General features: G+C 38.5%; 1 protein-coding gene across 1 annotated transcript in view; it reads right to left on the bottom strand.

Annotated features, from left to right (window-relative positions):
* Nucleotides 1-12,270: 12,270 nt before the first annotated feature.
* The window catches only part of LOC146481112 (uncharacterized), a 14,716-nt gene continuing 14,469 nt past the window's right edge, over nt 12,271-12,517 (bottom strand). The window contains exon 2 of the mRNA XM_085109013.1: nt 12,271-12,369. Coding sequence (XP_084965139.1) covers nt 12,271-12,369 — 99 coding nt within the window. The remainder of the gene's footprint in view (nt 12,370-12,517) is intronic.

Genomic DNA, 12,517 nt, shown 5'->3' with positions numbered 1-12,517 from the left:
AAAATTGATATTTTCTGATGGCTCGCATGCCTCGCTGGCTCGCAGATTATCTGGACCCAGCTTGAATACTTGCTAATATCACCAAGTCAAGTTCGTCATTTGATAGGTCCAAGCAATTATTTAAGTTAAATAAAATATCTGCTTCCGAAAACTGCCCAGAACATGGACCACCCTTTGCTCCAAGACCACAGCCACATCCATCATGCAATATTTTTTGACTTTTTCAATAACTTTTTCGTTCTCCATTTTCTTGATAGGTCTCAGCCATAGCATTGTTTAAAACTTTCCTGCTTGATTGCGCCTCACCAAAAAGCATAGTTTTAATGGTTGCCACAACAGTTTTCTGTTGTCATGGTAATGGAAAATCAGTGGAAAATTAGCATTTTGACGACCAGTGCTGCTTTACTTGAAGGCCAGTTCTTGACACTTGACCACTGTTTACCTCCCCGAACGTCGCATGGTAATTTAGTTGTCATCAACCTCAGAGGTTAGAATCTCAAAAAAGTTTGTCTTACTTACCTCTCACGACTTTGTGGTTCGCTCAGCCACTTTGCTACCTCGCACGGCCTTAGCTAACGCATGCTACTCACAGGTACACTTATTTAAAATTCTACAGTTCTTTGATGTTCCCATGCTTACAGTCTCTAGTGCAAACAAAGGACTTGGATATGTCTCAAAGAGTTTTTCGTAATGCGTTAGTGATAGAATTTTATTCAGGTTATACATTATCCGTCAACAGCACAAACCAATCGTCAAAACCGTTGCCAGATGTACAATAAAATAATTTGATTTGTCTTTTTCCCTCTTGCGACTGTGTTGCTCTCTCATGATCAGTCTCTTTCTGAGCCGTTGTAAGGAATTTGTTCAGGATATGCCTGCAAACGAGAATTTTGCTAGCTCGTCTGCTTCGTGACCTGAAAAACCCACTTTTAGCAAAATCTTTCTTCATGTACAGTTCAATGAAACTTCTGGCCAAAACATGACTTATTCTCACGTAATTCTAAGGGGGGATAGTAAATGGTTGATCTATCTGTTTAATGTAAGGTAATTTTTTCCGAACAACATATACAAGGCAGTGGTCGCAGTCAATCACTCTATGAGACACAACTCTTGATTCTTGGTTTGTAAAAATTAAATTGATTAACAATTCTGAAGTTACCATTATTCTGGTTGGTTTGTTTATAATTCTGTGAGTTGGTAGACTTCACTGATTACAGTTGAATGGATCAGTTCAGAATTTCTACTTTCAGCCAAATAATTACAGTTCATGTCACCAATGCCAATAATCTCTTTGTTTTCAAAGTCGAGAGATTTAATTACATCTTCATGAACATATACGAACATATTTTGACTTGATAATGAGGTTTAGCTAACGTCGTCGTTTTTTAGCAAAGTTTTTTAATCTTAAAATGATTTTAAGAAATATTTTATCGCAATTTTTTATAGTTAAATCTTCATAATATCAAAAGAACTCATCTTCGGTTCCCCGGGGCCTATAAACAGCAACAATAGAAAAAGGGTGAGACTTTGGTTTAAATATTCCAACAACAATTGCATCGTAAATGTCCCTCATGAGATTTAATCTTGTTTTGAAATGTATTGAAGAGTGGATGTAGAGACATACTCCTCCACTGTTACGATTTGTATCTCTTCTGGCTATGTCATGTCTTTGTATGTGAATGCAAGAGTTATCAATTGAATAACTTAGTCTTGTTTCATTAATCACTAAAACATCCAGATTTTTATCATCCATTAGAAGGACACACTCACCTTTGTGACTGTGCTGACCTGGACACTAGTTTTGTCAATTTTGAAAAACGTCCACCTCAACCCGAAATCAAAAGTATGTGTCAAATGCATCTAGAAATCCGCTTCAATCTTCCCTGTGTTTTATTGGATTTTCAATCTTTTACTGGAAACCTGTTTCTGAGTATGCTTTTGCTCATCCTATAGTATTATGTTATCATATTTGGCGTTCATTCACTGACTCTGAAGGTAAACTTACAATGTTTGTTGTATTAAGAGTACAACGTAAAAGTACCACGTTCAAAACACGACTGGACACTTCCTGGCACAGCTACATCCCTCCAGTTTTTTTTCTTAATCCTTTTTCTAGTGCGAAAAGTTTCCAATTCATGAATTTTTCAGAAGTGATGTTTTACGAAAATTATTTGACATCGGATTTCCATACAAACACTGTTATTTCAAGCCTGTTCGCCTACATGTCAAAATGGCGTTGGAAACCGTGATAAGACCTATTTTGCCCTCACTTTAAGTCCACTCCTACATACATGCAGGCGCCTTATTTATATCTACTACTAATTGTACTTATAAACTTTTTGTCAAGGAAAATGTAAATAAATGAGTAAAACTGCGAAAATGGAAAGTATGAAAAATGCCAAACTATTTCTACAATAAACAATTATCTACAGTAAAAAGGTCCGGCAGGTCTATTCCGGGGGTGAGGGGTGGGGGGTGAGGGGTGGGGGGTGAGGGGTGAGGGGTGGGGGGTGAGGGGTGAGGGGTGGGGGGTGGGGGTGAGGGGTGGGGGGTGAGGGGTGAGGGGTGAGCCAATTGTTCGAAACGAATTCTAGTCTGAAATGTCAGCTGTCTCTTCTCCCTAACCCACAGGGGGTTATGGGGAGGAGACAGCTGACATTTCAGACTATAACAATTCAAGATTCAAGACTGTAGTTTCTTTCCCCTATTTAACTGAGATCTGAGACGCATCTAATACCCGACATTCACTAATGGAGTGTATTGTAACATGGTACATGTGACACTGATAAGTTTCCTGAGAACTATAATTTTTACCTTGTTGCTAATTTATTTGAGTTTAATCAGTGATTTAATTCACACACTATCTTAGGTGCTAAAACAAAATGGGTTCCATAGCAGCCCAGAAACCCCTTTCCCTTTGTCATACTGTCTCCATATGTGACCCTCCACGCGAAAAGAGGGCTTATGGATTTCACTCCAAATAGTGAATTTTTTTCACGGTCACGGCGCGTGTATTTGAAACTTCACACTGTGAGGTGGAAATTTCACGCCGTGTTCACGCTATTCCGAAACGTTTTCACTCTGGGAGTGAATCTGAAGACTGGGAAATAAATTCACGCCGCCCAGTCACGCCGTGAAAGTAAAATTATAAAGGAGTGAAATATTTCACGCCGTGAAATGTAAACCTCGCCGTGAAACTTTCCAATGGCGTCAGAGTGAAAAATAATGAAAATAATTTACTAGGATCGCGGCGAGTTTAATAAACAAAATGCCCCAGTAAACATACTTCTGAAGTATTATAAAGCTTAATCCATTATTTACGCCAAAATTTCACAAATAAAACACAATATCCTTAATAATAGTGTTTTGCTTTTGTTCAGCCAGGTCAACTTTCAAGTCAACTTAAGAACGTGTTTTGTGATCATTTGCATGAAATCAACATCTTGTGATAATGTTGTCAACAGCCTGTCAAAGTTCATTATTCCATTGGTTGGTTTATCGGTAGCCTGAGAAATGAGGCGCCTCTTATCGCGCTTTAGTATGAATTGAGACGCGGTTGTTGGCAGACGTAGTATCGCAGAACTATAAACCTGTGATCAGGCTCTCAGTCTTGGTATTTTAAAAACCATTCCTGCAAAAATTTAGCGAGCGACCGCGTAAAAATAAATTAGAGCACTGCTAAAATTGGGCCTTATCACAGGTTTAATGGGGAAACCGACTGAACTTCTGTCAAGGGACATTTAAACTCACCCCAGTTAAACTCACCCCCACCCCCACCCCTCACCCCTCACCCCTCACCCCCACCCCCTCACCCCTCACCCCTCACCCCTCACCCCCCACCCCTCACCCCTCACCCCACCCCCCACCCCTCACCCCTCACCCCCCACCCCTCACCCCTCACCCCTCACCCCCCACCCCTCACCCCCGGAATAGACCTGCCGAAAAAGGTCTGCCTTCAGATGATGGGAATGTAAAAGCTAGAATGAAACTAAGAAAAGGGAAAAAACTGGAATAGCTAACATTACAATAAATAATTCTTAGCAGGTTTTCAAGGACACCCAAAGTTCTCTTTGGTGGAGTTATGGGCAATCGGATATTTAGACAAAATACTCAAGATGTTCAATTTTCAAAAGAAACTGTGGTGTTTGGTGAAATGTTTGGTTTATAGACAGGTAAATACTGCACATAATGTGATTGGCAAAAGGTGAACGCTCAAAACTCCAGCACTGGAATATTTCATTTACGGTGGCCAAATTACCTTTTCAAATAAATCTGTTAATAAACCAAACATTATCCCAGATCGTTTTGAATCTTTTTTGAAAGGCATATATGTACAAGCGAATTCCTTCTGGATAGATATTCATCGAAATGAACCCTTGGGTGGCCCAACTACATAAAACGTTCATTCCTCGTCAGTCATTTCAACAGACAGGGTAGTGTTCTCCCGAAAGAGTTCTCTTAATGAAGAGCCATTGTTTGGGATACTTTTGGCAGATACTGAGTCTCTTAGGTTGAACTGCTCGCTCGGTAAGCCCAGGAAAGCAAAGGCTGCAAGGAAGAGAACCTGAAAATATAGAATTAAAGAAAGGGATGTCAGTGCCACAATTTGCTACAGCAGGTTTATTCCTGGGCAAACGTGACCTTTGGTTTAACTATATGTACTAATCCTTAACGATTCGTCCAAAAAGTTATTGTCTCTCAGTTTTGCCTTAGACTTTTCTATAACATTAGATTACAATGAGCCTTTAAAATCATCTTTAATGAGCGAGTTGAAAACCTCAGGAACAAAAATCGGTTTCGAAAAAACCCTGCCCGCCAAAAGAAAGCCAATCTCTTACCCAGAGTCCTCAGGCCCTTTGGCCAGTGGTTAGTCGCCGGCATTGCCTCGCTGACAGAGGGCTCAACGATCTTTTCCAAGAGGAGGCCATCGGCCAAAAATAACAAGATGCATGATGAGGCAATTACGGTTGAGACGGGAATTACCAGAACAACCCAGGTATGGTTTTATATTACGTTTGCCAGTTCTTTAAAAAAAGGGTATTCACAAAGCAAATGACATTTTTCAAACTCGCGCTTGCAAACTGAACGGTTTTGAGACGCTTGCTTTCACTTCTGATTTGTTTGGTGAGTCATGCTGTTTAATTAATTTGCATTAAGCCTAGGTTCTATTTATTTCCAAAAGTTTGCCAACTTTCTTTACTTTACCCATGCCAACTGAGATTTTTTAACTTTATTTTGAAATGTTAAGGCACCCTAATACCTCAACTATTGAGAAATGGAACGCATTTAAACAAATAATTGCTTTCTTTTTAGGCTTGTTATAGGTAGCTTATTTAAGGAAACAGGTTTGAGTTATACCTGTTTATTTTATATTAAGGGATTTGAGAAATTTTTAACATCTGTAATTTTGATCTTTTTGGAACTTTTCAGCAACCGAAATAACAACACATGCGGCAAAAAAAGGAATTACATGTAAAGGCTTAGCAATCTTAAATCTTCTTCATTTTTCTTGGAATTTAGAAATTTAGTTATGAATCAACAATAATACAGTCGAACCTGTATTAAGCGGCACCGTATTAAGCGGTCACCCTCTATTAAGCGGTCAGTTGTCAAAGTCCCGAAAATTACTTCCCTTAATTACTGTAATCCTGACCTGTATTAAACGGTCACCTCTATTAAGCGGTCGCGGTCACCCAAAACTAAGTCCCAACGAGCTGATTTCTATTGTCTTGACCTGTTTTAAACGGTCACTTTGTAAAAGGAAACCATTTAAATATGGTAAAAAATAGCGTGCCAGGCAATTGAGTTTCTAATGAGCTGCACAATCGTGGCGATAATGTTTTACTAGTCCGTTTCAATACCATGCCCTCCTTTGTCATACCATTTTAACGCCGAACTTTCTTGTCCAAGTAAGTGATGTATTCTGTACAACCTGTATTAAGCGGCCACTTAGCCATTCCCCGAGGGTGACCGCTCAATACAGGTTCGACTGTATTACCTCCGTGGTGTCCACAGCATAAAAGGTTCTTCTTATGTCGTTGCCCTGAGGTCCTCGTAGTCTGATTGTTAATGTATCTTCGTTTTCCAAGGGCTCTTCTGGTAGCAGCCCTCTTACTTCTCTAATGGCCCTTTCGTTAGCCTTAAAATATAATATTAGAAAATCACATATAAAGTCCCTATATGAGCAGCTTTTCTTTATCTTGTGTTTTGTAGGGGGTGTCTACCGATAAAGTGGTCGATACTTTGCTCAACTGTCGGTTGATATATCGGACAGTATTATATTGGTTGCAGTCAAGAATAAGTCATTATATGGCTGACACATTGGCTGATCATCGGTGAACCGTCGGCTGACATATCAACTGGCAGTTGGTCAATCGGTCAAGTATTGGTTTAGCATCGCATATATATATGTTGTACATGAAGTTAATTTTTAGTCTTTGTTGACTTTGTTGTCATCCATCCATGACAACACTAAAATTAACTGAGGATCAATACAACAAATGCAACTTTTTTGCAAGGCACTAAGGAAGGGAATGCTAGTTGTCCAACAAGGTACATGCAGTCAACTGATCTTGGTCAAAACATGTTGAAATTGTTGAGATTTTATTTTATTTTACCTAAACAAAATACACCACCACATAATTATTATTGTTATTATTATTATTATTATTATTATTATTATTATTATTATTATTATTATTATTATTATTGTGCATAAATACAAAAGCATGATCGGATCTCTGGAACATTCTTTTTTCTTCAGAAGACATAATTTTAACCTTCTAACGTTTACGGGATTCATTACCTCAATTGCAACTCTTCTCCTTTCCATTCCTTCTTCCGCTTCTAATCTCTGCCGATCCTGGTAAGGTCCAAGCCAAGAAACTTATTAATATTATGCATGAATGTGCTATCATCACCTCAATTATTGCTAGGAAGTCTTGACTAATTCAAGTCAAGTTACATACAGTAAATGTTATAAATATCTGTATGTCTAAACTTTCTAAAAGGGCATCCCGCAGCTTCTTTTAGTTCTTACAGCTTTTTCACGATCAAATCCATTATTGGTTAAAACTAAAATGTCACATAACTGTTTCAAAAATAAATATTTTCTGCAAGTTACTTCATGTCTTGGGTACATGTTCCTGAAAGGGCTTTGCGCAAACCTATTTTTTTCTTGGCCAACTGGAGAGCACTTTCAAATGACCCTTGGGATGTGGATACTACATTTTTTGATCATGGTTTCACTTGATTGATTTGAGGTGTACACTGTAGATTATGTTCTAAGCTTATTTTTCCTATAAGTCTTTCCAACTTATTCAGTTAATAACATTCACAATGGACATGTTCAAATGCACCCACAAAAACAGGAGAAATTTTCATTGGATTTAATAAGAGATTAATTCCTTTTTGTTGAGAAAAGGGAACTTAAATGACCTTTCACAGGAAGAGCAAGAGAATTCCCAACATTTTTAAATTGGGGTTACCTTGTTTCTAACTTGGGTCTTCTTTGGGTCTAGTTTGGAAATAATCTTGGGAAATATAAAATTCCCAAAGTAGCATTTCAAGTTGGGAAATGGGAACAACTCCCAAGTTATTACCAACCTAGGTTGTAATAGGGAATTACGAAATTTACAATATAGACCCATATTTGCCCCAAATTAATACCAATTTAGTTCCAAAGTAGGGTTTATCTGATCCCAACTTTTTCCCAAAGTAACGACCAAGTGATCCCAAGTAAGGTCAGTATAGGGAATTTAGCAAAGTACCATTTGCCTCAAAATAGACCCAGAGTTGAGTCCAACTGATCCCAGCTTTGTTCCAAGTATTGTTCAAGTGGTCCCAAAAGGACAGATTGGAAAGTTAACAAGAACCAATTATATATGTTTTTATAATTAATAACATCAATCACAATCCAGTTACATTCTGAGCTTTGTTGTCAACAGTAATGTTTATTTAACCTCAAGTTTTAGGGTCAACACATGGATTTCAAAATTATACAAAGCTTTATTTTTAAAAAATGAACATTCCCTCAAATAAAAACTTAAGAAAACTATCATTGTCTTTTTTTTCTTGATATGCATGAGTCTAAATACATGTACAATCCGATGACTCATTATACTTAATCTCAACTGGTTATTTTTATAAAAAAACATACATAGGCATTGATAGTTATTATTGAACCATGCATATTACCTAGCATTTTGTTTTTAAATTTTTTCGTTGTAAACACTGCCCTTGTCATCTTCATTTCTGTGTATCATGACATTTTCTTTTCCATCCTGCTGAACGTCTTGACAAAATTCTTCAATTCAGTCTCAATGCCTGACCATCCGATTTTGTTATCTTCCTCTGTATACGATAAACAATCTTTACAAGCCATTAGATCTCAAAACAGTGGCTAAATAAAGAAATTTCAATCCAATTTGTAAGAGCATTTGAAAACACGTGTTCACTCGTTTAACTCTCGAGAGGGAGAGATTGGAGTCGAGATTGTATGGAATAACATCGAATGAATGAGTCTTTGCATGCGTATCTTGCAGATTTTGCAGGGGTGGATGACATCATCACCAACTTGAGGACAGAGTACGCCTGGGATCGAACAAAAGCACTCCCTAATGTTTGCACAAATAAATAGAGCAATAAACACAGGACAACTAAACAATGTCATTTTCAAGCTTTAAAATAAATTTCTTTCGGATATGGATAACAATTAGCATTCCGACCTGCAAGTTAACATTCATCAAACTTTAAATGAAACTTGTTGTATACCAACATTCAATGTATGCTAGAAACTGTTTAGAGGCTCAGAAATACAATTTCTACATACATTGAATGTTGATATACAACCAAAAGGCAAAGTAGCCAGCAGTAAACCGCTGGTAGGTAGCTGGCTTCTATAGATAAATTTATGTATTATTATGCAAGAAGATTAATAGTTTCATATTTTATAAAACTATAATTAGCTGCAGGATAATATCAAACCAACACCACCTGGACGGTGAAAAGTGACAGTGAAAAGTAATTGCAATCATATAAATCTATACACATTTGACTCAATTGCAATCACCTTCATTGGGAATCCAATGTCACCCGCATCACATCCACTCCACATTGGCCCTGCAAATAAGCGCTTTAATCACCCAGGAAATTCAGTGTCCATGGTCTCGAGCCAATTGCAGTAATCATCAGGCTTTTTGAGCTATCAAAGAACAATACGAACCATCTGAATTGTCACATTTATTGATGACTGTCTTGAGTACAAAATAGCTGGGTTAATGTACACTATTATGTAGCCAATAAGCGAGGTTCGTAAACAAAGCAATTCAAATTAATAATACTATCAGTTTGAAGAAATATTCACAAATCATTCATGAACTGACATTATTGGTGAGAGAGCCCAGACCCAATATATTAACCCAGACTTGGAAGCATGCACCTGAAAACCAAAAAAAGTCACTCCCTTTAAATGCACCCCTTAATAATTTCAAAGTTTACAAAAACTAAGTTCTTTTGTGGCATATTAGTCAAGAAATTATGGTGCAAGAAAAAAAAAAGATATGTGTTTACCTGATGAATGCTAGTGCACGCAAAGAATAATTCAATGTTGTACTCAATCAAACCAAATGGCATCTATGGCTGCTTTGTTCCAGGGCGATCTTTCCCCAAACAGGCACAGAAATCGTAAACCAGATTGGGCTTTCCTTTGTGTTTAAGGCGCCTCATTGCCTCCAAAGACAGTGGCACAAAGTCTACTGGATTTGTGTTAATGCCTATTTCAGTGGCTAGATTCATGTATATGGCATTCCCAGCAGCAACACGGCTATCCCTGTTTGTTAGCCACAACAATTCCAGGGCCAAAGAAAGCAATGCTTTTTTTGTCAAATGCTTCTCACATACTTCCTCAAGAAATGAGGTCCTTGCTTCCTGGGGCTGTTTTGCAAAGATTTTAAGAAGAGCATCCCTACTCTGCTGAAGAGTGAGATGCTGAATTGCCTCTGACAAGTCTGGGCAGTGAACACTTGTGCCTGACTGAACTGCGGGTCGTTCATCTGCGAGATATGCCTCTACAGGGCGCCCCATCCCATCTTCAGATTCGTCAGGAGTGTTGTACAATTTGACTAAAGTACGTAACACTTGCTGTCTCACAGATAAGCCTGCGATAAATTTATTAACCATTAATTAATAAAATTATTGGATTAAACGTTTTATCTTGCCATGTGAAATATTCAGTAATTCACAGACATCTGAACATCATTGCATTGATCACCATGCAGTTAATTCAAAATGATTTTAAATACCTTTTCTTAAATATGCAGTTCCTGCTACTTTCTTGATGTAGTCGGCTGCTTCATTCCAATACTTATGATTTGCTCTCATCGATGGCCACTCTTTAGGCGAATCCTGCAAGTCTTTATGCAGCGCAACAAACTGCACAAGGGCAACATTTTCAGCCTTGGTCCAGAGGTGTTTCTTGGGGGGTGATTTTGCCTTGGCCAATATTTTAAGAGCAGCCTGAACCACAAGTAACAGAAGAAAATTGAACTACATCTATCAACTACAGTTGTAAAGTTTATTACTCGTACGATAAAACAACATTCTAAGCACGTATAAAGGCAATTAAATAGAACAAATCTAAACTCACAAGATAGGAAGGGCTCTTTTCTGGAGAGAAAAGACTTCTTGATGATCTCCTCGATTTTGGTGTTAAAGACCCTGAACTTGGAGCAAGTCTAACTCTCTTCTTTTTCGGCAATTTACCGCTTGAAGCACGTTTCGTGCCTTTGTCGGCGACCTTGTCAGATGTTGAGGGTAATGGCTCCTACAATAAAACGAAATACTTGAAGCGAAAACATGTAAAGAAAAGCTCGAATACTAGGAGCTTGGGAACATGAGTCCCAAGCAATAAATACAGGTTCGAATCATGACACAAATCGCGCCAAAAATGCCTCACATTCAACTTCAAAATTTTTGTTGAAAACGTGGAGTCAATAGGAGTCGATCAGTTCCCAGTGAAACTTTGAAATATAAAAGCTCATACAGTGAAACCTCTATTGAGCGGACCCCCAATTAAGCGGACACCCTCTATTAAGCAGACACTAAGCCGGGTCCTGAAATTAACGTCTTATATTTCCCATTATGACGAACTCCTATTGAGCGGACACCTCTATTAAGCGGACGCGGACACTAAAATAAATTGTATTTGGCTAATTTCTATTGTTAAAAACCTCTATTAAGCGGACAATATATATAGTATTGGATTGCGTCCTTGAAAGTAGTCGGTTAATAAAGCTGTCAATAAACTGTCGATTAGACCGATATCCGGCCGGATTATTATTATCCTCCATGAAAGTTCACCCAAGAGTCTTGCACAAAGCACAGCACAGCTATGCACAATCAAATCCTTCTTTGGCTAATTGTTTCTTTAGCCACTCACATGAGAACTTATCACCATAAAAGAGGTATTCGCAGGGAAGCTCTAAGCCATATCCGACACCTCGGTTTATCCTTTTCCCCGTAACTGTTACCTTGCCAGAATTTGTCGGTCTCTTCAAAAACTTTGTCACTTGTAGTGCCATTAGCTTAGGAAGATGGCCAACCACTTCCTCGTGTCCGGGTTCAAACTCGTTGGGGTGTTTGAGTGGTTCTGTATTCGAGAATTCTTGCTTCCTCGCCATGGTGTCACTTGCAACACCACCAACCACTGCGACTGCATTAGAGTCCCATTTGTTTTGAGGTTCTCGCATTAACATTGCTTCTTGACCAATTTTAGCTTCCCATATTTCTTTGTACTCATGATACCCTCTCACGAACCATTTAACTCGTAGAACATCCTTACTTGTCTCCACCTCGTAAAGTTGAAGTGAACCAACTACATAGAGTCCACTTTTTGCCAACTTCATTAACTGCTATTTTAGCAAACAATCACTCCGGCTGGTATGTTTTGTAGGGGCAAAGGTCAACGTGATTATGATGTAGACTTCTTACTATATTACATGCCCTTCACTCATATCTTTATCGTATCAAACTTCTCGGACTGTGCTGTTTTCTGATGTTTGATGATGTCTCAGTTGGCTTGTTGGAACTGTAAAGAGAACACAACATATATCGATGTCTCAAATGTGCTAAGCCTGTGTGTAATCGCAGCAGTAGTTGCCATGTAGCTGCATCAGAGGATGAGCCAGGATGGAAAGCAGGACATTGCGTAGCATTCTGTGTCCCGTGCTCTGCTTGCTCAAGAGAATCTTCCGAAATCGCAACTGAATCCATTCAGTCCACTTCATCATCACCATCATCATCATAATCATCAAACTCCTCTTTTGTGAAGCAGTCAAAGAAGAAAAGCTGTAACTCCAGCTGCAACAGAGCCTGCCTGACATTGGAAAGGTGACATGAAATAATACAGTTTGCAAAGGACAATCCGACATTGGGCTACCGAAACCTCGCTAAAAAGTTTAGCGTTAGAAAAACCCAAATACAAAGCATCATGAAGAAGAAACAGGAAATTTTAGAGGCA

The sequence above is a fragment of the Pavona decussata genome, unplaced genomic scaffold (genome assembly GCF_977016875.1).
Source record: "Pavona decussata unplaced genomic scaffold, jaPavDecu1.1 SCAFFOLD_51, whole genome shotgun sequence".
Classification (NCBI taxonomy): domain Eukaryota; kingdom Metazoa; phylum Cnidaria; class Anthozoa; order Scleractinia; family Agariciidae; genus Pavona; species Pavona decussata.
The sequence above is the reverse complement of the archived record's forward strand: the minus strand, read 5'-3'. Positions and strand labels throughout refer to the sequence as shown.